This window comes from Motacilla alba, chromosome 11 (genome assembly GCF_015832195.1).
Source record: "Motacilla alba alba isolate MOTALB_02 chromosome 11, Motacilla_alba_V1.0_pri, whole genome shotgun sequence".
NCBI classification, from domain to species: Eukaryota; Metazoa; Chordata; class Aves; order Passeriformes; family Motacillidae; genus Motacilla; species Motacilla alba.
The window spans coordinates 4,955,634-4,977,352 of NC_052026.1; the positions used below are offsets into that span (position 1 = coordinate 4,955,634).

The 21,719-nt window shown below is 47.7% G+C and overlaps 1 protein-coding gene and 1 long non-coding RNA gene across 2 annotated transcripts in view; both read left to right on the forward strand.

Annotated features, from left to right (window-relative positions):
* The first annotated feature begins 6,839 nt into the window (after positions 1-6,839).
* On the forward strand, positions 6,840-11,291 carry LOC119705728. The gene is made up of 4 exons (XR_005258305.1): positions 6,840-7,409; positions 8,149-8,265; positions 9,421-9,537; positions 11,231-11,291. It is a non-coding gene; the product is annotated as an uncharacterized LOC119705728 (long non-coding RNA).
* Positions 11,292-18,481: 7,190 nt separating this feature from the next.
* The window catches only part of LOC119705757 (hydrocephalus-inducing protein-like), a 58,475-nt gene continuing 55,237 nt past the window's right edge, over positions 18,482-21,719 (forward strand). The window contains exons 1-2 of the mRNA XM_038148530.1: positions 18,482-18,547; positions 21,360-21,552. Of these exons, the coding sequence (XP_038004458.1) occupies positions 21,409-21,552 (144 nt within the window). The 5' untranslated portion in view covers positions 18,482-18,547; positions 21,360-21,408. The remainder of the gene's footprint in view (positions 18,548-21,359; positions 21,553-21,719) is intronic.

Consider the following 21,719-nt stretch of genomic DNA (forward strand, 5'->3'; position numbering starts at 1 on the left):
CACAATCCAATTCTGAGCTGCTAAGTATTGGAAAAAAATAAGGCAGTCCTTGTCTAAAGTAACTGTTTATTATTGAGAGGATGCAGCTGATATTTTTGTCTGGCTTTTTTTCTTTTTCCAGGAACAAAAAAAATGTAAACGCAAGGAAAGTTGCTCAATGGCTTGAAGAACCTAGCAGGGGGTTTTTTGTCTGTCACAAACTGTAACATGAGCACTGAAAGGGAGGGAAATGTCTTTTATGTGTTCCTTAAGTTGTGAAATATCCACATTGTTCAAGAACTTCAGGTTCAAACACCGTCACTGCCCCTCACTGCACCAAGGGCTGAATCCAGCACATGATGAGGTCACCAGGAGTCCTTCCATCAGCTGGTACGGGGTTGGATCAGGCTCAGCACAACACAGGAATGCAAACACTGCAGCTCTGGCTCTCAGAGGAGCTCTTCACTATGGCAGCTTATTAAACCCTGGCTGGGGTGGTCCTGGTTTGGATCCTGCCAAGCCAGCCATGTGCTAAAGGGTGCCCATGGGCAGTAGATGCAGGTCGGGACATCTCTTCAGGAACACCATCCCTGTGCTGTAGAGGTGCTACAATGTGCTCTGTGCAAAGTTCCTACTCAGCAGAATTAGTGTCTTCAGTATTTAATTTCGATATTAAATCAAAAGCCTTTATTTTCTAGTTACTGAACAGGGTTTTCCCTAGGGTATGCACTGATCTCCCTTGAGACCCAAAGCAAAGTTGCTGTAGCTCCATCCATCATTATCCAATTGCTAAAATAGCCAGAAAGTGCTATCAGTGTTCAACTGCAAACGTGCCCCCTTGCCATTCACAACCTGCAATATTAGTTCTGCAAAATTTCCTTTTTATTTACAGCCCTCTAAGTGCATTTCCAGAGCTAGATGATACAGTCTTTGTCAGCAATACAAGCAATAAAATATTACTGTATAGCTGGCTCCTCAGGAGCTGGAATACAACCCAATCAAACTGACATAACTGATAAAATTCAGTGCTGCAATTCTTGCAAAGTCTGAAATGCCTGAGTACAGAATGCTCTGGAAATCAGTATGGTTTTGCCATAAAAAACCTCTATGTCAGTGCCAGGGAATAATGTGCTTTGTTGCACTGATTTAGTGCTCCATGCCAACTCCATTCTCATTAAGAACTGCTCACCAGGGACAACTCAAAAGTGTTTTGCTGCTTTTAAGTAAGAAATCGAAATAATTGTGAGCCTGAAGTGGAGGTGTATGCTTTCTTTTGCTACCAGAAATCCCTCTGTCCTTTGCATCAATAAAACCCATTGATTCTAAATTTGCTAATCCTATTGGAAATGGTTTTCTCAGCCTCTCCCTGAGTCTGGAGATGGAAGGTGAGAGCTACAGTAGGTACAGGGTGAGATGGAGAGGCAGAGCTCCTGAAGTACAGCATGTTGGGTCTGCTTAATTTGGTAGAAACAATACAGGGCTACATTTTAAATGTCCCTTCAGCCCTAAGAAAGCTTCATCTTTCACTCTTTACTTGAAAAACCGACTTTATATTAGGCAGCAAAGTATTTCTTGCTGTGCAGACGAAGATAAAGTTTTGCTCTCGGATTACCCCTGCACATTTGAGAACAGAAGCAAATATTTACCCTCTGTATCTTTGCAGTATCTGTGGCGATGTGGTACACAGAAAACCTGTAACAGAACTGCACTGACTCTTGCAGTCTATTGAGCCTGGAAACTCATTCACTACCAAGCTTTTAACTACTTGGGGTGTTTTGTCTTCCCTTCTGCCCCTCAGGAGCAATTTAAATTTAAATGAAAGATGATTTACCAGGTTTCAAGATAACATAGTATGTAAGTGTCAAATATCACCAGACCTGATGGGAAGGATGATAAAACCTGTGCTCAGTGCCATGAAAAATGTACTGTTAGGAACTGAGACTTGCAGCCAAACTCCCTCCTCAGCACATTCCCTACTGCTCCCACTATTGCTGCAGGGGATGATAGGGAGTGGGACAAAAAGATATTTTACTGTTTCAAAGCTGCATCTTTCCTTCTTTCATCTCTTCTCTGCTTAGCTCTCAATGTTCTTCAGCCCCACCCACCGCCCTCTAAGGGGCAGATTAAAGTACAACATAGGAAAACAAAGGAAACAAATGAATGTTTTATTTTAAAGAAATATTTCTCAAGAGTGTCTGCTCTCAAATGCTTACCTTCAGATTTTCATTTTGTTGCTTTGGGTTTTTTGTGTACTTAAACACATTCCCCCTGTTCTAAACACTCCTTGTGCCATTTCCAGTGTCAGGAAGGGAGATCTGGTTCTGTAAAGGTACAGTTATAAGGAAACAGATGGAAGATAAAACACTGGGTGAGGTTTTCTCTCTATCTAGTCACTGGCTCATTTATTGTCTCTTTCCATCTGTCTTTGCCTGCCTTCCAAGACTGCATTGTGTACTTCTCTCACTGCTGCTAAGTGCCAGAGATTTAACTGAGCACCACACTCAGTTGCCTACAGAGCTTACATCAACAAGAAATAGTATTTAGTTATACTGGATTGGGCTCATGTTCAGTGCTTCTTATTGGATTTTTTAAAAAAAATATAGTTGTTCATTGGTCTGCAGAAAGCTTTTATGACAGGTTTACTGTGTAGTCCATCTTAACCAAAGATATGTTACCTACTGCCTGCTTCAGAGGATTTTTCCTTCAGTGCTTTTTGCAAGTTTTTAATCCTTATTCTTACTTTTCAGCTGGCTTGCTTTTAGCTACTTTTTCATATTTTCTTTAACAGGATTGCAGACAGGTTTTAAGGCAACCTTCCTGAGTTCTAAGCAGATCTCATCCTGAAGGAGATGTTACTTCAGGAGGGATATAAACTTCTTGCCTCTGTCTGACCAGATGGGGCATGGAGATGCCAGTGCTCCCTTCCTGACTGCAAGTGGTTTGGGAAAAGGACAATTAAACAGCAAGAGCTGCTGACTGCTTTACACACCATGCTGAGAGTTTTAAAGTGCTGCAGCCTCAGAAAGGCATACAAAACTGGTGGGTTTAAGCTCACTTGAGTTTTTTTTTGGTTTTTTTTTTCATATAAAGACCAGTATTTTCCATGACAGGGGAAAAAAATCTGTATGAGTGTGTATCAATCAGAATGCAAAGTCTGTTGTTGGATTTACTGGCAGCCTTAGGTTAAAGGACTGAAATGGCCCAAAGCAAAACCACTAAAACGTCCTGTAATCCTGCGTAGAATAATGATGGAAATGTCCAGTGAACTGCATGATGTGATGCTAACAATTCCTGCATATGGAAAAGGAGGTGTGACTACTGTAAAGGCAAGACAGCCTGAGGTGATGACCAGGTGCTGGTGTCAGGAGCTTTTAGGAGAGGCTATGGAGAATGACAGGTCAGCTCTGCAACTGAGAGGAGATATGTATTTGGACAAAAGATCAGGAGATGGAGATAAGGGTGCTTATCTCCCCATGGTCAGGGCAAGATGGTCATTTTAAAGATTTAAAATACAAATACCCAACATCTTTCAATACCTAGATGGGGTTACTGGTTTGTTCTCAGTGTGGTTCTTTTTTAACTGTTCATCCATTCATTCAGCCTTTCTCTGATTTATTGTCCTGGTATAACAATAGAGTGAATTGGCTCCTCGAAGCTATATGAGATTTTAACAGATTCTCAGCCTTGGGGATGGAATCCTTCTTCCTCTCTATTTCCATCATCCTTGTCCTCTCTCCCCTCAAGGGCAGGTACACTCATTTCCTCGGGCTTGATTCCTCTCTGAAATGGTGCAGATTTTTTCCCAATAATGTTTACCACAAGCTGAAGTGTTTTTTACACCAGTTCAAAACAGAAGCTCTTATTAACAGTGATAGTACCTACTAAAAGGAGCTATTGCTCGCTTGAAGGTAGTTTAATATTCAAAATTACTATTTTCTTTGCTTTCCATCTCAAAAAGAGTTGAGCATGTTGGGGCTTCTTGATTTTGCTTCCAGCGTCCAGATTCAATTTTTAGAAGTCTTGCCAATGTTTTCAATTATAGCAGGACTTTGACTTCTATTCCTCATTCTGTGTCCATTTCCATCATGTTCCAAGGGACATAAGCTGATTTAAATGTTGTATTGATAACAAGAGAAGTACTTGGGAAGTGGGGACTGTGGTATTATTTTCTAAATGAAAACAGTAGATGTACTTCTATTTCTATGTTATTTGACTGTGCTTACTGCTATGTGCTGGGGTGTTCAGCATATGCACCCAGCTTCAGCTGGACAGAATACAGTCTTAATTAAATTATTCTGGGAAAGCTGGTAGCTGTACTTTTGGGTTCCAATGTTCTTATTTTTTCTGTCTGATTTCTATATTTGAGACAGGTTTTTGTTGTCCAAGTGGAAAATCTTAGGAGATGATGACTGCTGGCTTTGAAGATCCCAATCCTGTAACAACTGCTTTTGATGGCTCCTCAACACTAATTACTGCTCAAGCATTTACTCTCTTATATGAATCATTAAAAAATAAGAAACCATGAATAAAAGTCGTGTGGTTTTTAGTTTCAGCTGAATGTACTCTCTCATAAACGCAGGTAAGTTTTTTCCCTTTTGTTATGTTGTCTTTGCCACTAAATGATGCAAATATATTCTATACCATAGAACCATTTAGGATGGAAAAGACCCCTGAGATCTTCAGCCCAGATGTTAACATGGCACTGCTAAGGATATATATGTGTGGATATATTCGTGTACCTGTACACACACATATACCTTTATACCTATATAAAAGTATATATGTACATATGAGTTACTTATGAGAGGAACAGTGCATCTGGTGAGTTTTGGTTAATCCCTAATTTTAGGTTGCAGCCCTAAGACTGAAAAATCAGTTCTTCTAATTGAGGATACTTTTAATTTTTTCTTAAAATAAAAAGAATGGTATAGATTTTTTTTTTCTGTGTGAATGGGGGAAACCCATCAACAAAAAAGAACACAACACACACACACACACTCCCTTCTGGCAAGAATATTGTCAAATGAAAATTGAGAAACTAAGTCACCCTGCAGATGTTTTGAGACATGGCAGTCCATCCCTGCAGGTGTTTTGAGACATGGCTGTCCAGGGATATTTGCTGTACACAAGGGGAATCATTGGACACTGAAAGTCTGGTTGAAATTACAGCCCACATCAGGAATTCTTTGCAAAATTTCCATTTTATCTTTTGATAGTTGTTGAAGAAAAGATGTTCAGATGAGGCAAGACACTGGTCTTCTGACAACATGGGCATTTTCACAGAAATCTCTTTTCCATTGTATTTTTTGAGGAGGATGCTTTGGGCTGAGTTCAGATGTATCTCTTGGCACTCCAATGGGGGAAAAGAAATATTGAGAATTATCTATTCCCTGGTTTCTGTTGATGAGGAAGGGGGAAAAAAGTGGATGACACAAATTTTGCTTGGTCTTTACTCACATGCTAGTGCTCCCCTGAACTGTGTTTTGTTTATGTTAAAATGTTCCAATCCCCTTTTGTTCTGAAAAGCCAAAAGAGCTGCACCAAGTCCACAAGGATGGAGGCTTCCGAGCAGAGTGGATGACAAGGATTTAGCACTCATCCTTTAAAGGTTGGGGGTCCCTCTCTAAAGAGACAGTGCAGATAAAGCTTTCCTAGAGAAGAAATGCCCCCACTGGGCTGGGGTAAGAAAAAAATCTGGGTTTTGTGTACTTGCCAATGGGTGGAGAGGGACATAGGGACAGATGTGACTTGGCACACTGTGTGACCACAGTGATGGCATGGGAGTCATTCCTGGGAAGGAAGAATAAATAACAGCATTAGAGTGAGATTTCTTCCCCAGGTCTGAAAGAAAGGATTTCAGCTTGACAGGAAAAAATTGCATGGCAATACTCACTATTTTCAGTGCTTGACAGTTCTCATTGTTACCAGGAGTCCCATTTCATGTGTTATATAAATATTTCAAATCAAGGTCCCTTAGATGAAGATATTAAGATGCCATCATTTCACAGCAGAATGTCATTGGTGACACGTAATTTGAAATGTTCCAAACAGGTTTTCTTCTTCTTTATATTTTTTCTTGTTTTTCAGTATTCCTAAATCCTCCCTGATTCCTTCCACACTTCTGTCTTCCCAGTCAGATTTCATGAAGAGGGTAGCAATGAAAATGCATATTAAAATGCTCTTGAAATTTAAGTATTAAATGAAACGTGGTTGAGTGTTTTGCCGGGATTTTTTCATGTAAACTACTACTTTTCTGGAGTTCCTGATTTTGTTTTCACTTGAGGATGAATTCTTCATATATAAGGTGAAGAGAGAAAATAAATTCCCTGGCTGTAGGAATGTTAAGGTAATTTATCTTAATTTAGGGTGCGGTCTCACTAGATAGATATCTTGTAGTGAAAAGTAAACTGGTTCAAAGTAATTTATCTTTTAATTTTTTAGGAGTTTTGGATGGTGACAAACGGAATACTCATTTTTTTCTTAAGTAATTCGAACAATTTCACACATTTTTGTTTTGGTTTTCAAGAAGCTGGGATTTTGTTGTATAACTAGTGCCAGAGTGTGGCGGTTTCAGTTCGAAACCGGGCAGAAACACCAATGAAGTGTAGAGGTTTTGGTTCGAATTTCCTGGCCAATACACCAATGAATGCAGTGGGTCTAACGCTCCCCAAATGCCAGTACACATCCTAGAATTATTTACTAATTTTGTCTTGAGAGGTAAGAATTAGGAGGAGAGCAAAGCAGGCTCAGCATTACACCAGTAAATTACTTTTGCTACTTGTGTGTCCCTACGAAGAACGAGAAGCTAAATGTTAGCGCCCGGGAGCTGCAGCTGGCTGATTCCCACTTGTACTATGCGCTGAACACGAACTGTTGAGACCCTGGGTTCCTCCCGCTGTGGAGGAGCAGCCCGGAGCTGGGGCCGAGGCTCTGGCGGCACCGAGCGCTGCTGCCGGGCCCGTCACGCTCCGGGCCCGGGAGCCAATTCACCGCGCTGTGCCCGGGGAGCGAGGGGCAGCGGGGCTGCAACAGGCGGGGACCGAGCGGGGACGCAGGCGGATCGAGGCGGAACGAGGCGGGACCGAGGCGGGACCGAGGCGGCACTGAGGCCCGCCCAGCGCCACCGCCCCGGCCCCAGCGGCCCGGCCCGGCCCGGCCCCGCGCTCGGTGCCGCGGTTGCCGGGTGACCGCAAACGCGGCCACAGAGTCTGTGCCGGCCATGCGGCCTCAGCGCCCGGAGCTCGGCCCCGGCTGCTCGCTCGCAGCTTCGGCGTCTGTAGGCGGCGGCACTCGGCCACTCGCCACAGGAACTGTTCGCACAGATTGGTCTCTACGAGTCCTGTGAGTTCGCGGAGAATTGGTTTCTGCCAGGGAGTGCTGAACTCGCCAAGCACTGGTCTCTGCCAGGGAGTCCTGCATTTCGTTTGAAGGTAAAGACTGACTCAAGTTGTGCTTTCTGGGTTTGTCACATCTGTGCTCTGAAAGAGAATGCCAAAGGGAAATAAATACAGGATGGGATAATGCCAGTCTTCAGCTCGGTGGCATGTACAGCTGAGGGGATGAACAATATGTGGTCTACTGATGGTGCTTTTTTCTCACTGAAGAAATGCAACATTTCCTAAATATACCAGTCTGTACATTTTTTCCTATAGTATTTATTTAAACTACTTCTAGGTGAATGAGTTCTGTTCGAATTTCAGTGGGTTGTTATGATCTGGTTATTAAAATTATGAAGGAGATGCCCCTGAATTAAGGTGCAAAATGAGACCATAGGCCACAGTCAATAGTCTGGATTTTATGTAACAGTAAATGTGAGGAAGAGAGAGGGAGAAAGAAATAGGAAAAGGAGGAGGGAGGGGGCTGGGAAGGGGGAAGAAAGAAAGTGACAGAGAGAGATTTAGTAGAAAATATCACCATTCCTTGGATCCCATCCCATTCAATGCTCTTCTGGTCTTCTCTGTGGTGAGGTCTCGCAAAATGTAAGACTCCAGCGGATTAATGCAGATTTGGGCAAGGTGGGAGTGCCCAGGTACCTCCCTGGGGTGGGGCAAGTTTGGCTCTGTCTCTTGTTACTTTCCAGTAATATAAAATTTTTTGCACCAGTAAATCCTTTGAGTCTGCCATGAATTGGGTTCTGGATTTTCAGAGCTCCATTGTTGCTCCTTCCAGTTTTGTTGAGGCATTATCGCTCATCTGCGACATCCTCCTTTCAGAATGGCTTCTGGATTCCCGAAAAAGACACCAGCACCTCGTCTTTTGCTCAGGGACAGACTGAAGTCTGATACTGTGAGTAGCCACTGGGGCTGTGTTAAGGCTGGAAGCTCCCCTGGTGTCCCTGCTCTCCCTGCCCCCGTTGTCCAGCAGCGCTGGGAAGCTGCAGACCCCCTCCCCACCTCTGTGCCGTGCTCCTGTTGCTGGGGGCTGTCCTGGGGCAGTAGGGAACACTGTGTGATGTTTCAGGGACAGCCCAGTGCCTGGCCTGGCTATGCCAGCGGAGCCAAGTTGAACCAGTGTTCAGCTGAAGCCCCCAGCATGGGCTCCTTTCCCTCCCCTTTGACACAGGAATCCCTTCTGTCAGGCTGGGCACTCACCTGTGCTGCTCTGACCAGCCTGCCCTTGGGCACCTGGGCATGAGGGGGGAAAGCTCCAACTCTGCCCAAAGCCTTGAGAGCCACGGCTGGTCCCAGCTGGAAGAGCTTCCAAAGCAGCTGCTCTCTCTCAGCTGCTGGGTGGGCACAGCTCCAGCCCTGCAGGCAGCGCTGGAGTCAGGGACACAAAGGTCCCTTGCTGTCTGGAGCTCCCTTGACTGAAGATGCCCCACTGCTGAGGCTCTGTCAAGGAGAGCCCTCTGTTTTCTTCTGTGGAGGGCTCTGTCAGCCCAGACAGAGAAGACAAATGCTAATTAACAGAGAGAGCTAACACTTGGACACATTCCTGTGCACCTCACTCTTGGCACAGCTTTTCTTTCCTGCTTCTCTTGAACTCAGCCAGCAGTGCTGTCTCCTCGCTGTGAGTTTTGAGGGTTGTGCAGCAATGGAGTTTGGGCAGTTCTGGGAGCTCCTCCCCACTCTCTGAAAAGGTCACTGCCTCAATCCAATGAGACCTAAGAGGAAACAAATGCCCAAAGAGCAGAAATCCCCAGACATGTCACACCAACCACGGCGAGACTAATGGGACAGAGCCATGTGCTTGGAGTGTGTGTATGGCGCTCCGTATTATTAATGTACTGGCGCGAAGTATTTCAGCAAGTGACTTCCAGGGCTTCCAGAACTGTCCTAGTGGCTGTGACCACAAACTATTCACCAGTGCCACTTGCTCAAGAAAAGCCTTTCTGAGCAAGCACATCTCTGAGATTCTCGCTGTTTGTTTGGTGGGGTTTTTTTGTGGTTTTCTTGGGGTTTTTTTGTTGGTTTGTTGTTTGTTTTTTTTTTTCCCTTTCAGGTGCTTCCCTCTAAGTTCCAGAGGGAGAAGTTTCTCAACACAAAGCAGGAGGCCAGCACTGGGAGTTTTCTGCCCAGAATTGGCCCATGGATAGACCTGAGTGAGACTGGTCCAAAGGTAGCCTTTTCCTGCTCTTTTCCTTTCTGTTTGATGTGAAGTTTGAAGAGGGTGTGTGCTTGTGCCAGGCTTGCCTCCAGCAAAATACCTCAGTGTCCAGGTCGTGCTGTCATTGCAAACTGATGAGAGTGGTGCACTGGGGGTCCTGATGTGCACTAAGGCAACACAAATAACCTCTGCTGAAGCCGCTGGGGTGTGCTGGAGTGTAGCTGCCATTGCTAAGCAATGGGGAGAAGGCTGGGGTCACAAAGGCACAGAATTGCCATTTGCCATTCTCCTGCTGAAGGAGCCACCTCTTGCTTTGGTGTGGTCACCATCAAATGCTCAGGGTCACAGGATTCCCTCCACAGTGGCAGCGTTGGCCTTTGAAGGCTGAGGACCTGCAGTAATTACTTCAGATTTAGCAAAACAAGTTGCATTACTGCTTTGGGTTGGAACAATGTGTTGGACCCTGACGGGGTGTTAGATTTTGCAGGCTGCCAGATGTACAGGGGACTCGCCCTGGGCCAAGGGGAATGGATGTGCTTTGTCTGGATCAGTGCCTACTTAGAGGTGTGTTTAAAGCTGCTTTTCTTGCAGGACTGGCTCAGTGTAAAGCACAGTCCAATGGGGAGGTGACCGAGGTGGGCTGTTGAGCAGGAAATTGGCAGCAAGAGACAAGGCACACACTGGTGAAGGATTGCCCTGAGAGGGGCATTGGGAACACCTCAGGGAAGGGCACAACTGAGGGACAGTGTGCTGCAGCCACTCCCTTCAGCAGCCTGTATCTCCCGTGAAGTCACACAGGAGACCTGCTACCTCTGTTAGAAAGGCAGTAACTTTTAAATGCAATGAAAGGGGACAAAATCATCAAAGCAAAAGAAAACTGTTCATTGGTAACAATTCAGCTGAGCTGGATGTGTGTCTCCCTGTCCCCGGAGACAGCAAAGCCAGCCTCCAACAAAACTGCAATCTTTGTATCCCCTTTGGACCTGGCTGGGACAGTCCCTGGCCCCTTTCCCCTTGGAGAGTACTCGGGAACTTTCCTTTTCCCTGACAGCCAACTTTTCTGTCCCCTCCCCTCTCATCCTCCTTCCTTTTGGCCAGGTCTTCAACCCCGTCCCTCTGCCAGCTCACAGCAACACAACAAACCAACCTGAACAAATCCAAACCACAAACAGCACACAGAACCAACAAATTCCATTCTTTCACTTCATGACCTTTTGGCTTCAGCCAAATATCACCTCATCTGTCACACCTCCTCTGGTACTGTTCTCTTCTTACTGATGCCTAAAATCTAGATCAAATCTGATATTTGCAGTTGTGTGGGCCTCGGTTTCCCTGTCTCAGAGTAAAGGACGTCCCAAAATTGTTTCCCATAGAGATGGTGTAAATTTGTGGGTTTTACTCCATGAGTGCTCAGTCAGTGTCCCAGTGGGCACAGGGCTGTGCTTAAGGTAAGTGCTGCCTGGCATTCTGGAGAAGGAAAGCTGGAGAACTAAAAAGAGCAGCTTGGCTTGAGCCTGCTCTAAGCTGATCAAGCAGTTCTCGATCAGCCCAGAGCAGAGGTGGGTGAGCCACTGTTTGCCCAGTGTGTCCTGGGCAGATGTGCTCACCCAGAGCCTGTACTTCACTGGGGATCAGTGTAAGATTCTCCTTCATGATCCTTCTTCCCAGCAGCTGAACCTCTCCCTGCTCTCTCTCGCCTCTCCAGCTGTCACCACCTTCCCCGAAGCAGAGCTTGTTTGAGGTTTCCCCACCAGAGATGGTATTTCACAACTTCATCTTGTGAGTCCCAGAGGGCAGAACCTGGCCTGCTGGCTGCAGGCAGCAATGCCCAGCAGCCCAGCTTGCCTGCACAGGCAGCAAGAACCCCTGCAGGGCCAAGATTGGCTTTTAATACTGGAAGCACACTGTCAGTCAGTGCTGGTCATGTTTCTCCAGGCAGAAAATGCCTTTGAAGCCCATCGTCGATAGGCACAGCCTGGCTGTGTTTCCATCACTTTTGGCAGGCTGATTGCTCTCATGGTTTTATGATTCTTCCTTGCTGCTTTACTGCCCATTTAAATTCTCTTTGCCATCTCCTTGTTTTAGGGATTGTCTTGCTGTGATCCTTCTTTTGCTTTTCAGATTTGCTTTTATTCCCAGCAAGGCCACCGGTTTTGGGCTCTCTTGCTGGTCTGCCTGTCTGACTGTATCCCCAGAACGTCCCTACCCAAACCTGATCTGCTAGAAGGGAATTTCTTCCTTCCCCCAGGACAATGGGCTGGTTTGCTTTCAGGGAGCACATTCCCCCTCTGGAACACGACTGCATGGCTGCGTGCAGGCAGAAGCCAGCAGGTTTTCTGGCCTTGTTGAATATGCAGATGACTTGGTTCAGGTGCTCTGTCTCCATCCTGCTGGTGCTGATCTGCTTGGCCCTTCCTTGCCACCAGGCTCTGCCCTACCGGCCCCGGCCAAAATGCTGGACGCAGAGAGAAGGGATTCAAGTTCACCCTTGTGAATGATGTGCCTGTGCCTGCACAGCTGAAAGTGCTTTGGAAAAGGGGTCCAGGAGGGATGGCACCAGGGCACAGACAGGTCTCCTCTCGTCCTGTTTCCACAAGTGGCAAAATCATCATTTCACGTCCTTGCTGCAGATTGCTCGGATGGTGAAGGTGTGCATGGAGAGCTGCCCTTATTTCGAGCTGGCGTGCCCCAGTGATGTGTACCACATCGTGCCACCAGGCGGCTCTGCCCGTGTGCGCGTCCGCTTCACCCCCGACGAGAACAAGGTGAGACTGGAGGAGCCAAAGCACAGAATTCTCTCCAAAGCCATTGTTTTCCCTGCACTCTGGGTCCAGCCCATTCCGAGCTGGGAGCTTGGCTCCAGGCTGTGGGCAGGCGGCCTGCAGCAGCCAGTCACACCTTGGCACTGCTGTCAGGCACTGCAACCAGGCCTGACAGGCTCTGCTTCCCCTCCCTGCACATTCCTGAGCATTCCCAAGGGAAGATGCACAGGGAACAGGATGAAAATGACAGAGGAGTGTTGATAGATGTTCAGCCATCTCTAGGTACAGTGCAAGGGGTTGCATTATTATGGAAAACACTAGAGGAACAAAGAGGTCAGAGAGCTTTCCTCCTTCCTGACTGCCAGCAGCTTCCCTGCCTCACCCTGGGCTGGAGCAAAGGTGGTGCTTTTTCACAGCCTCTGTTCTCCAGCCTTGCAGCCGTGCTGTCCCAGAGCACAACTGACCATGGTACAGCTGCAGGGCCAGGGCAGAGGATGTGCTGTGCCCGTGAGCCCGGCCTGGCACAGGCACACTGGGCTCCGGGTGCCCTTGGTCAGCAGGAGCTGGCTGAGCTGCAGGGCACTTGGACACCTGCCTGCAGGAGCTCGTGTAGGGCAGGCACAACCTGCAGGCAGAGCTGGGAGCCCAGAGCCTGTGGCAGTGACGCTGCTGTGGCTCTGTCTTCATGCCTGTCACTGTGGTTGCTGTGTCAGCTGGCACCCATTCCGTGCCAAACGGGCTCTTGCCTGGAGGTTTGAACACCAGTGCTGAGGCCCTGGCAAGTCTGATCTCAGTGCTGTGATCTGGAGGCTTGTTCATACAGAAGGGTTCAGGACATGGCATGGAAGGGAGGAAGCCTTGCAGGGAGACAAAGAGAGGCTCTTTCCAACAGCATCCTGCTGCCTCTTAGTACTGTTCTTCTCCTGACTTGGTTGGAAAGGCAAAGTTAGAGGGGAGTTCTGAGCCAGCTGATGTTTCTACACCAGGCCAGAGGTGCAGGATCTCTTTGGGTGCAGCTGTTTTCTCATCTACCTTTTGCTGCTTTGAGTCAGTTTAACACTTTGTCCTATTCTCAGACAGTGGGAATATAGAAACCTAAAGAGGAATGTTCTGTGTTCCCTAGCTTCATGTTCCTTAGAAGGAACTTAGGAATTATTTAACATCATTAAAATTTAGAGTAAAGATTATGGTGGCCTAGGGCAGTTCTTTGTATGACCCAAGTGACACAAGAGCTTAATGCCACAGAGATAGGTTTTGCAAAGTGCACTGGTGCCTTTAAAATGTGACATATTAGTAGAACTTATTGTTCGTTTTGGGGTGGAATAGGTAAATTGATGCCATGGATGAGTTATACGAAATGGTTTTTCGTCCTGCCATGGGGATGGCAGTAAATACCCTGTGCTGAGGAGTTACTTTTCCTGCAGGATTATTCCCACGAGCTCGTCTGCCTCACTGCAAAGGAAAAGATCATTGTGCCAATTCGGGCCATTTCTGCCCGAGCCATCCTGGACTTCCCTGACCAGCTGGACTTCTCCGTGTGTCCGGTCAAGTCCAGCAGCCAGAAGACTCTGCTGGTTCGCAATGCCGGTAACCGGGAAGCTCATTTCCAGCTGAGCACCCAGAGGTGAGGCAGCCCATCTGTTCTTGTGCAAAGGATATCACCTTTGGGTGATAACAGAGTCGGGAAAGAGCAGCAAAAGGAGCCAGAGCATCAGAGCTGCTGCCCTGCAGCCCTGGCTGGAAGTGGGCAGGACGTGTGGGGCTTGCTGTTGCTTCTCATGTTTTAAGCAGGATGCAGCCTCTGAGCTTTCTCTCTCCCAGATTTCCTGGGGGGTGCTGGAACATGTTGGTCGCTGGCTTGCACCCTCCTGAGCACAAGCAGCTTCAGGAATGCTTTCTCACCACTGTCAGCCAAATAGAGCCATTCTCTGGGAGGCCACAGGCACGTGGCTTTCCAGTGCTCCCCGCATCAGATGCCTCATGTGAGCTGTGCTGTGGGCAGCCTGTGCTGTTCCTGTTACTAAAGCTGATCTGATTTCCCTTGTCAGCTGAGGGCATCAGTCACCTCTTCTGTTCCATGATGAACCTTTGAAAGCCAGTTTAAAATTTCAAACACATGATTTAAATCTCTGAATAAGGCTGTGTCCCCTTTCATTGAGATTTCTTTTTCAATACTCTGAAGTTCCTGTGTTTCTGCCGTTTTTTCATTTTGGCTTGTGGTAAATGTTTGTCAAAAGATCACAAATTCTTCATTGGGAACTGTCATAAAGGTCGAGCTCCTCTAATGCCTCTCAGTATCCCACATGCCCATAGGTATATGCACAGGTGTACAGGAAACAGGAGACATTTAGGGAATATGTGAAAAGCATCTGGGCTGCTTTAGAAGAGAAAAGTATAGAATAACTCCTGCTGGGAATCATCTGAGCAGACACACTGCTCAAAGCAGGACCAGTGTCTGGGGATTGCAAGGTGCCATTGGCAGATCTGGACCTGTCTTTAGATGCCATACAGGAAAACAAACAAACAAATGGACCTAGTTAAAAAGCAGAAGAAAACAACCTATTAAAACCCTCTCCATACCTTATCTTTTCTGCCTGTTGGGTGCAGCAGTGATTCATTGAAAGGGCAGATCTAACAGGATGAGAACTGTCTTAAGGAGCAGCTCACAATTTACAAATAAAAGGCCAAAATTTAGCCTGCCAGCCCCATCTCCTGGCAGTGGTTTTCATTTGGTTATTACAGTGTCAGGGATGTCTCCTTCACAGCTCTTCTGTCTGTGGGCTCAGGGAACAGCTTGGTGGTGTTGGCTGAAATTCAGAGGAGTTGAGAGATGACTGCTACAGCAGGAACAGAGGGGTCTGGGGGGTACAGCCCAGGGTGGGATGTAGGAGATGCAGGGGCCGATTTGCACTCAGTTTTTCAGTCCTGACAACTGAGTGCTGGACTTGGCTGGATCCTCTTCCCCTGATAATTTGAAAAGAAGAAGATACCTTCTTTCTCAGGCAACCCCTGAAGTCAGGAGTGTTATTCCCATCCTGCCATCTGAGGAGCATGTAACATGGGACAGCAGTGGGAATGGAATGGAATGGAGTGCTGAAGTGTGGCCAGGGATTCCCTTAACTGGCAGCTTCTGTGTTCTGGTGAAATTTCTGGCAAAAGAATAAGAAAAAAGCCCTCTGCCTTGCCCAGAGCAGGCCCTGATCCCCCCACGCCCCAGCAGAGAGCTGCAGCAGTGCTGGCATCAGCCCCGGGGCAGATGCAGGAGCACGAGCACTGATCTGGCTCTGGGGCTGCTGGGGCCTTGTCTTTCCTCCCCTCCCTCCAAAGTCTCCCGTCCAGCACATCAACATTGCTGGCCCAAGGCTTCTCCATCAGCCAGCAGGGATGTTCTCACCTGGGAATGGGAGCAGGTCAGGCCCGTCATTGCAGCAATAGGTCCTTCATGAGCAGAACCTGCAGCAAGTGACACGAATAAAGCTCAGCTTGCCAGATGTTCTCTGTATTTTTGTGTGTGATGCATTCATCACCAAACTCCCCAGAGCACGCTTTTAAGTGACAGATTGACCAGCAGCAAAGCACCAAGGCCAGGAACTTTTGTTTCCTCAGTGGGGCTGTAGAAGAGCACAAAGCCCAGCAGCTGCTGGGCAGAAGCACATCTTCCCTGAGCTGTCCTTGAGCATCAAAGCACAGACTCTTGTGATTGTCAGGCAAGAGCTCTTCACCTGGTGACCAATCCTAATTGCTCCTCTTAAATCCAAAGTGCGCCAACATTTTTGCATCAGCATTTCCAACACGTTGCACAGTTTCTCTGCTGGGCCAAGCAAACAGTTACCAGCCTGGATGACAAGCCACAGTCCCAGACTGCATTGCTGGTAAATACACAAAAACCTCCTGTTCTGCTTCCTTGATGTGCTCCTGCTAATGGTGCTTCATTTAGCTGGGATGGGATCCTTCAGATTGTAAATGGCACCCTCCTTTGGGGTTTCCATGCCACTGGATTGCTCTAATCTGCATTTGCACTCCTTCAGAGTTTGGATTGCTCCTTTTCAGAGCAGCTTCCACTGAAATGCTGATAAAATGTCCCTTTTTAGGCTAAATCAGGATGTTTTCAAAGTAAAATAAACTAAAGAACCACACTGCAAATTCAACAGTGACCATTCCTTGGTCTTCAAGGAAAAGTTCCTTCTCCCTGCCTGATTCCTGGGCTGTAAGGAATTCCCAGGACAGGCAGTGCCCCTAACATTTGCATCTCCTGAGGTGAGGTTTATAGGCAGCAGGAAAAGAGATATTCCCGAGGCAGTCAGTGTCAAGTTGTGCATGCAGATAGCTCTGAACCCTCTGTCTGCTCTTCACAAACCATTCTCGGATGGGATTGCTGGCAGTTGGACCCTTGAGTCTCATTGCAGAGAGCTGGATGCAGAATGTGGGGCAGCTGAGGTCATTTACCCCCAGGATCTTGTGAGGGCTGGATCTCCTCACAGTGGCTCAGTGGCTGTTTCTGATCCTGTCTGTTCTGGCTGTCTTCTGCTGCCTGGGGTTGGTTTGCTCCCTGCTTGCCAAGTGAGCTGAAGTGAGCTGCACTGCAGAAGCAATCTCATGGCCAGGTGTCCCCCCAGCCCTGACCCCTCTCTTTGTGTTGCAGTCCTTTCTCCGTGGTGCCAGCCACTGGAACTCTGGGTGCTGGTGACACCATGCAGGTGACAGTGGGATTTCACGCGCTGACCAACGGTGACCATTTCGGGTCCCTGTGCTGCAACACAGGTGAGTGCTGGGCCCTGCAGGGGCGCAGGACAGTTCTCCACCATCACTCCCTGTTGTCCCTCCCCCTCCATTCGCTCCCGAGGTACCTCCCCTGTTCAGCTTCACCCCACAGCAAACTGAGAACTCGTTGGTGTTCAGGGGCTTGATAAAGGGCATCCCCTCTAACAGCCTAAGATTTTTGACTCCTGTTTTGCTGGCAGTTGCTGAGTGGAGGAAGGAGGATCCCTGATTCTTCACTACCATGTGGCTATGCCTGGGTGAAGTTTTATTTTATTCCTGGGCAGTGCTGTCTGTGAGGTCTCCATCAGACTCTCTCCAATGCAATGGATTTCTTGCACACCTCTGGCCCATATGCTGCTTCTCCATTGGCTTGTCACAGACCCTTTTTCTATGTTGCCCTTACACACAGATGTAGTTTCTGTCTAACAACATTTTCAGGCCCTCAAGTTCCTTTTTTGTGACAAATCAAAACAAATTTTCCCTGTCCCCATTTCCCAGGCTGTTCATGCTGTTGCAAACCTCTCACATCCATCTCCCATTTGATTTCCAGACTGAGGAATCCCATTCAGTCTTAATGTAGAAGCTGCTCTCTACTTATTAATCTTTCCTTTATCCCTTTTTTATTTATTTGCAACTCTCCAGCTTGGTTTTTGAGATCAGAACAATATCAAATATTTCAAGACTGATGTGGCTGTGGGTTTGGACAGGGAGATGATGATGATTTTCATGGTGTTCATTTCGTAGTGGTTTGTCATATTGCAGAGCCGGGCTGGCTGTGTTTCCTCCCCTGTGTCCCCTCCTGCTGTGGGCTGTCACTTCACTTGTTCCTCTGGGCCTCCTTTTGCTGCCCACATGCCCCCAGGCATATTTGCTGGTCAGCAATAGGGCATCCAAGGGATCAGGAGAGACAGGAGTCTCATGGGATGCCTGGGGAGACCCTGGGCAAGCCAGGACTGAACAGGGCTCCTCAGCGTCACCCAAAGGACTTTGATGCAGAAATCCCAGTGATCTGAGTGGGTCACTGGAGCACACTGACCAATCTCCCTGTACATCCTGTCACCTTGGGGCCAAATCTCTACAAACACACTCAGAAAGAAGGTGTTTAAGGAGCTGCCCAGGACATCCTCAGGCTCTACACACAGAGCTGTCAGGATGTGATCAATGGACTGATCCACAGAACTGCTCATTCAGCTAAAAACTGTGACACTTTCTTCTGTGGCCTGTGGTTTGCTCTGTTCCTTGTGCTCCCATCAGCCAGTGAGCTGAGCAAAGATTCCCCTTTGCTTTGTTCCAGGTGAAGAAATTTTCCACACAAAGCTCCACGGAGAGGCTGTAGATCTCAATGTTGTGTTGAGCACGAGTTCTGTGGAGGTTGACAAGACTTTCATCACCATGTCAAGCCACAGGACCCTGTTAATTGAAAACCGGAGTAACATCACAGCCCACTTCCAGTGGAAGGCTTTTCCTACAGAGGAAGAAGACAATGAAGAGAAGAGGAGGTTGGTTTGAAAGATACGTTTCAGGGAGATACATGGCCCAAGACTGAAACTAACATATGGCCTCAGTGGGGTCTTGGTGCTTTTGAATGGTTTAGGCCAAGTAAACCATCCCTGGCACTAGGGTGTGTGTCCCTGGGCTTCAGGAGCTCAGCACTCAGCATTCCAGTTCCATTTATACTCCAAGCAGGAATGGCATTTTGGGAAGGAAGGGTTGGTTGCAATGACTGGATTTCCTCAGGTTCTAATTGGGCTTTTGTCTCTCTAATCTTCTTCCTACCTGACCTGGCAACATGCCTAAACATTTCCTGAGTTGCCAGCCCCAAAGGTGATACACCCTCTTTTTTTCCCTTAGTTCCTTCAAAAGCTTTTTGCCCGTCCAGGCTGGTTGTCTTCCCCGCCAGTGTGTCTTTCAGCACACAGGGGAAGACTGTTCCTCTGCCTTCAATACTTCTTTCTTGAAGTATGTCTATTCTTCCTGAACCCCTTTGTTTTAAAGTCTGTTTCCCAAGGCACTCTCCAAATCAATCTCGAACAGACCGAATCTGCCCTCCAGAAGTCCAAGGAGGAAGTTTTGTTGATGCCCCTCCTTGTTTCACCAGATATTGAGAACTCTGTTATTTCATGGTCACTGTACCCCAGACAGTGGTGAACAGATGAAGTTCATTTAGTTATTAGGGAATCTCCTGGTGATATCCAGTACCTGGACTCCAGGAAGGCAGCACACTTCCCTGTGGAATGGATCTGGTCAATATACAGGGCCCTCAGCTCCCCTTAGAAGAGAGTCACCTACTACCACTACCCTTCTTCTTAATACTTGAGGCTGTGATCTGTCTGACAGACCAAGTGCAACTGGGAGACTCTCCAGACAGAATTTTTTCTTTAGTGTCATCTGCCAGACCCTCTGGATCCAGGGCCTCATACCTATTTGTCAGGGCACCTGGGTAGGTGGTGGGGGTCAGAAAGGAGTTTTATTACCTCCCCAATAGAGACCCATATCTATTCCCCACTGTCTCTTAGGTCTCTTCCTTTTGCCTCATTGCAGGAAGGGCAGGGCTCTTCTGACTCCTGCTGAGCTTTTCTCAGGGTTAGAAGGGTGTAACTCCACCAGTTTATTTCTGTTTCGCTCTCCCTAATTCTCCTCAGCTTTTCCATTTCTTCCTTAAGCTCTGCCACCGTACAGAGCAGATCATTCAGCTGCTCACACCACACACAGGTATCTTTCACACTATCCTCTGATATTAACACCAGGCTCAGACCCTCCCTGCAGCCAGGGGCCTGGACAGCTGCATCCTTCCTGGGGGGTTCTGTTTGAGTTAGCACACTCCTGCTGGCAGCAGCAGCAGCAATGGCTTTTCATCATTTGTAAAACATTGCTGGGGAAAAAAAAAAAGGCAGAAAGAAGAAAGGGAAAAAAAAAAAAAAAAAGGCAAGCACCTCACACCAGCCAAAAGACACAAGGAGGGTGGCTGGCTGCACCCTTTTTGCTCAGCGTGATTGTGCCAACTGCCATGCAAAAACTGAAAATCTGTGCAAACTGCCATGCTCAAATGGCCGTGGCAAGCCCCTGTTTGTTGCGGGCCAGGTCGCTCACACTCCCCAGAGCCATTTTGCATCACCTGCAAAGGACCAGGAGATCTACCTTTGCCTGCCTGAATGGCTAGAAAGAGGGTCATTTAGTGCCCTGGGCTTCTTAATTTTCCTTTGTTCTCTGTCTAGTTACACAGTGTCTGACTTCCATACAAGCTCTCTGTGTTAAAAGAAAATCCCTGTACCTTGTCCAGCTACTTCCTTGGGCTGTTTATTTCCATTTTCTCCCACTTGCCTGACTCTGCCTGGACCCCAGGTGATCCACTTTTCCCTCAGAAGCAACTAAGTTTCCCCAGAGTAAACTTCAACCTGGTTTTTGTTTTGTGGATTTTTGTCCAATTACATCTGTTTTCATGCTTGTTTGTGTCCTAGACTGTCACCAGGACATTTTGTTGTTCTTACTTCCAGTCTTCAGGATGGGTTTAGCTCCAAGGCCACTGTCCTGCTGTCAGAGAAGCTTTTGAGATCTCAGAGCAGGGAGGATGTTTTTAGGAGAGGAGATAGTGCAGGATCCTTTCCCTCCCAGGACATTCTACTACCATGCACTGGGATGGGACCCAAAAAGCTCTGGATCATGAAAAGGTCTCTCCAGGAGTTTGCTGTCTCCCTCCTGCACAACAAAGTCCCTTCCCCTCTCAGAGCCTCTGTTTTCATGCATATTGCATATAAAACCTCAAATGTCACTGAAGGGATACGGTGCCTGAATTCATCCGTTTCCTTTGGAAGTGCTCTGGGATGCTCTTGTGAAAGGCAGCGTAGGGAACAGGGCAGGTCCAAAATGGAAGAAACAAAGAGCGATGCTGGTAACACATAGCTGCAACCCAGCTTCATCTCCCCTTCCCAGGGAAGCCCTGCAGTGGGTGCTCCATGATTTTTGTCTGCATCCTCCGAGCGGCTCAGTGGTAGGAAAAGCCAGCTGAGGTAGCTGGTGGATTCTGCCTCACTTTTGGCAGAGGCTTTGAGTCAGGAGGTTCTCTTGAGGGATGCTGGTTTTGGAAACCTCTCCTAAGCTTGCAAGTGTGGAGTAAAGCTACCTGCTGTGCCAGTGAACAGCAAGTTATGCTCTGATCCATGTGGGACCCTCACGGCTTGGGGTCAGCCTTTGCTGGGGAGCTGTTGCTGCTGCTCCTCCCCGAGTGCTTTGCTCTCCTGCACTCACACTTCTCTCTGCAAAGATGTGGCTTATTAAACAATCTGCTGGCCTTGTCTCTCCCTGTGGCTGCAGGCAGTGTCGTTTGCTGCGGCTGCCAAAAGAGGTGTGGCAGGAAAACTTAATGGAGGAGAAAGAAATAGAGAAGGTGAAGGGCTCTTGTGAAGATCGCACTGCCCTCCTGAACAGCATGGTCCAGGAGGAGATGGCAAAGGTGCAAGAAGACCCCATGCTGTTCTCCAATGACTTTTTTTTCATTGAGCCAATGGTGAGTGATAGCTGAGAACCTCATTTTCCTCCTCCTCCTCTTCCTCTTCCTCCTCCCAAGCACCCTACCCCTGCCCCCCTTCCCCCCAGTTGCGGTCACTGGGCAGATCCTCAGCTGGCCCGATGTGCTGAGAGGGAGGACATGGAGTTTCTGGGGTGGCTGCAGAG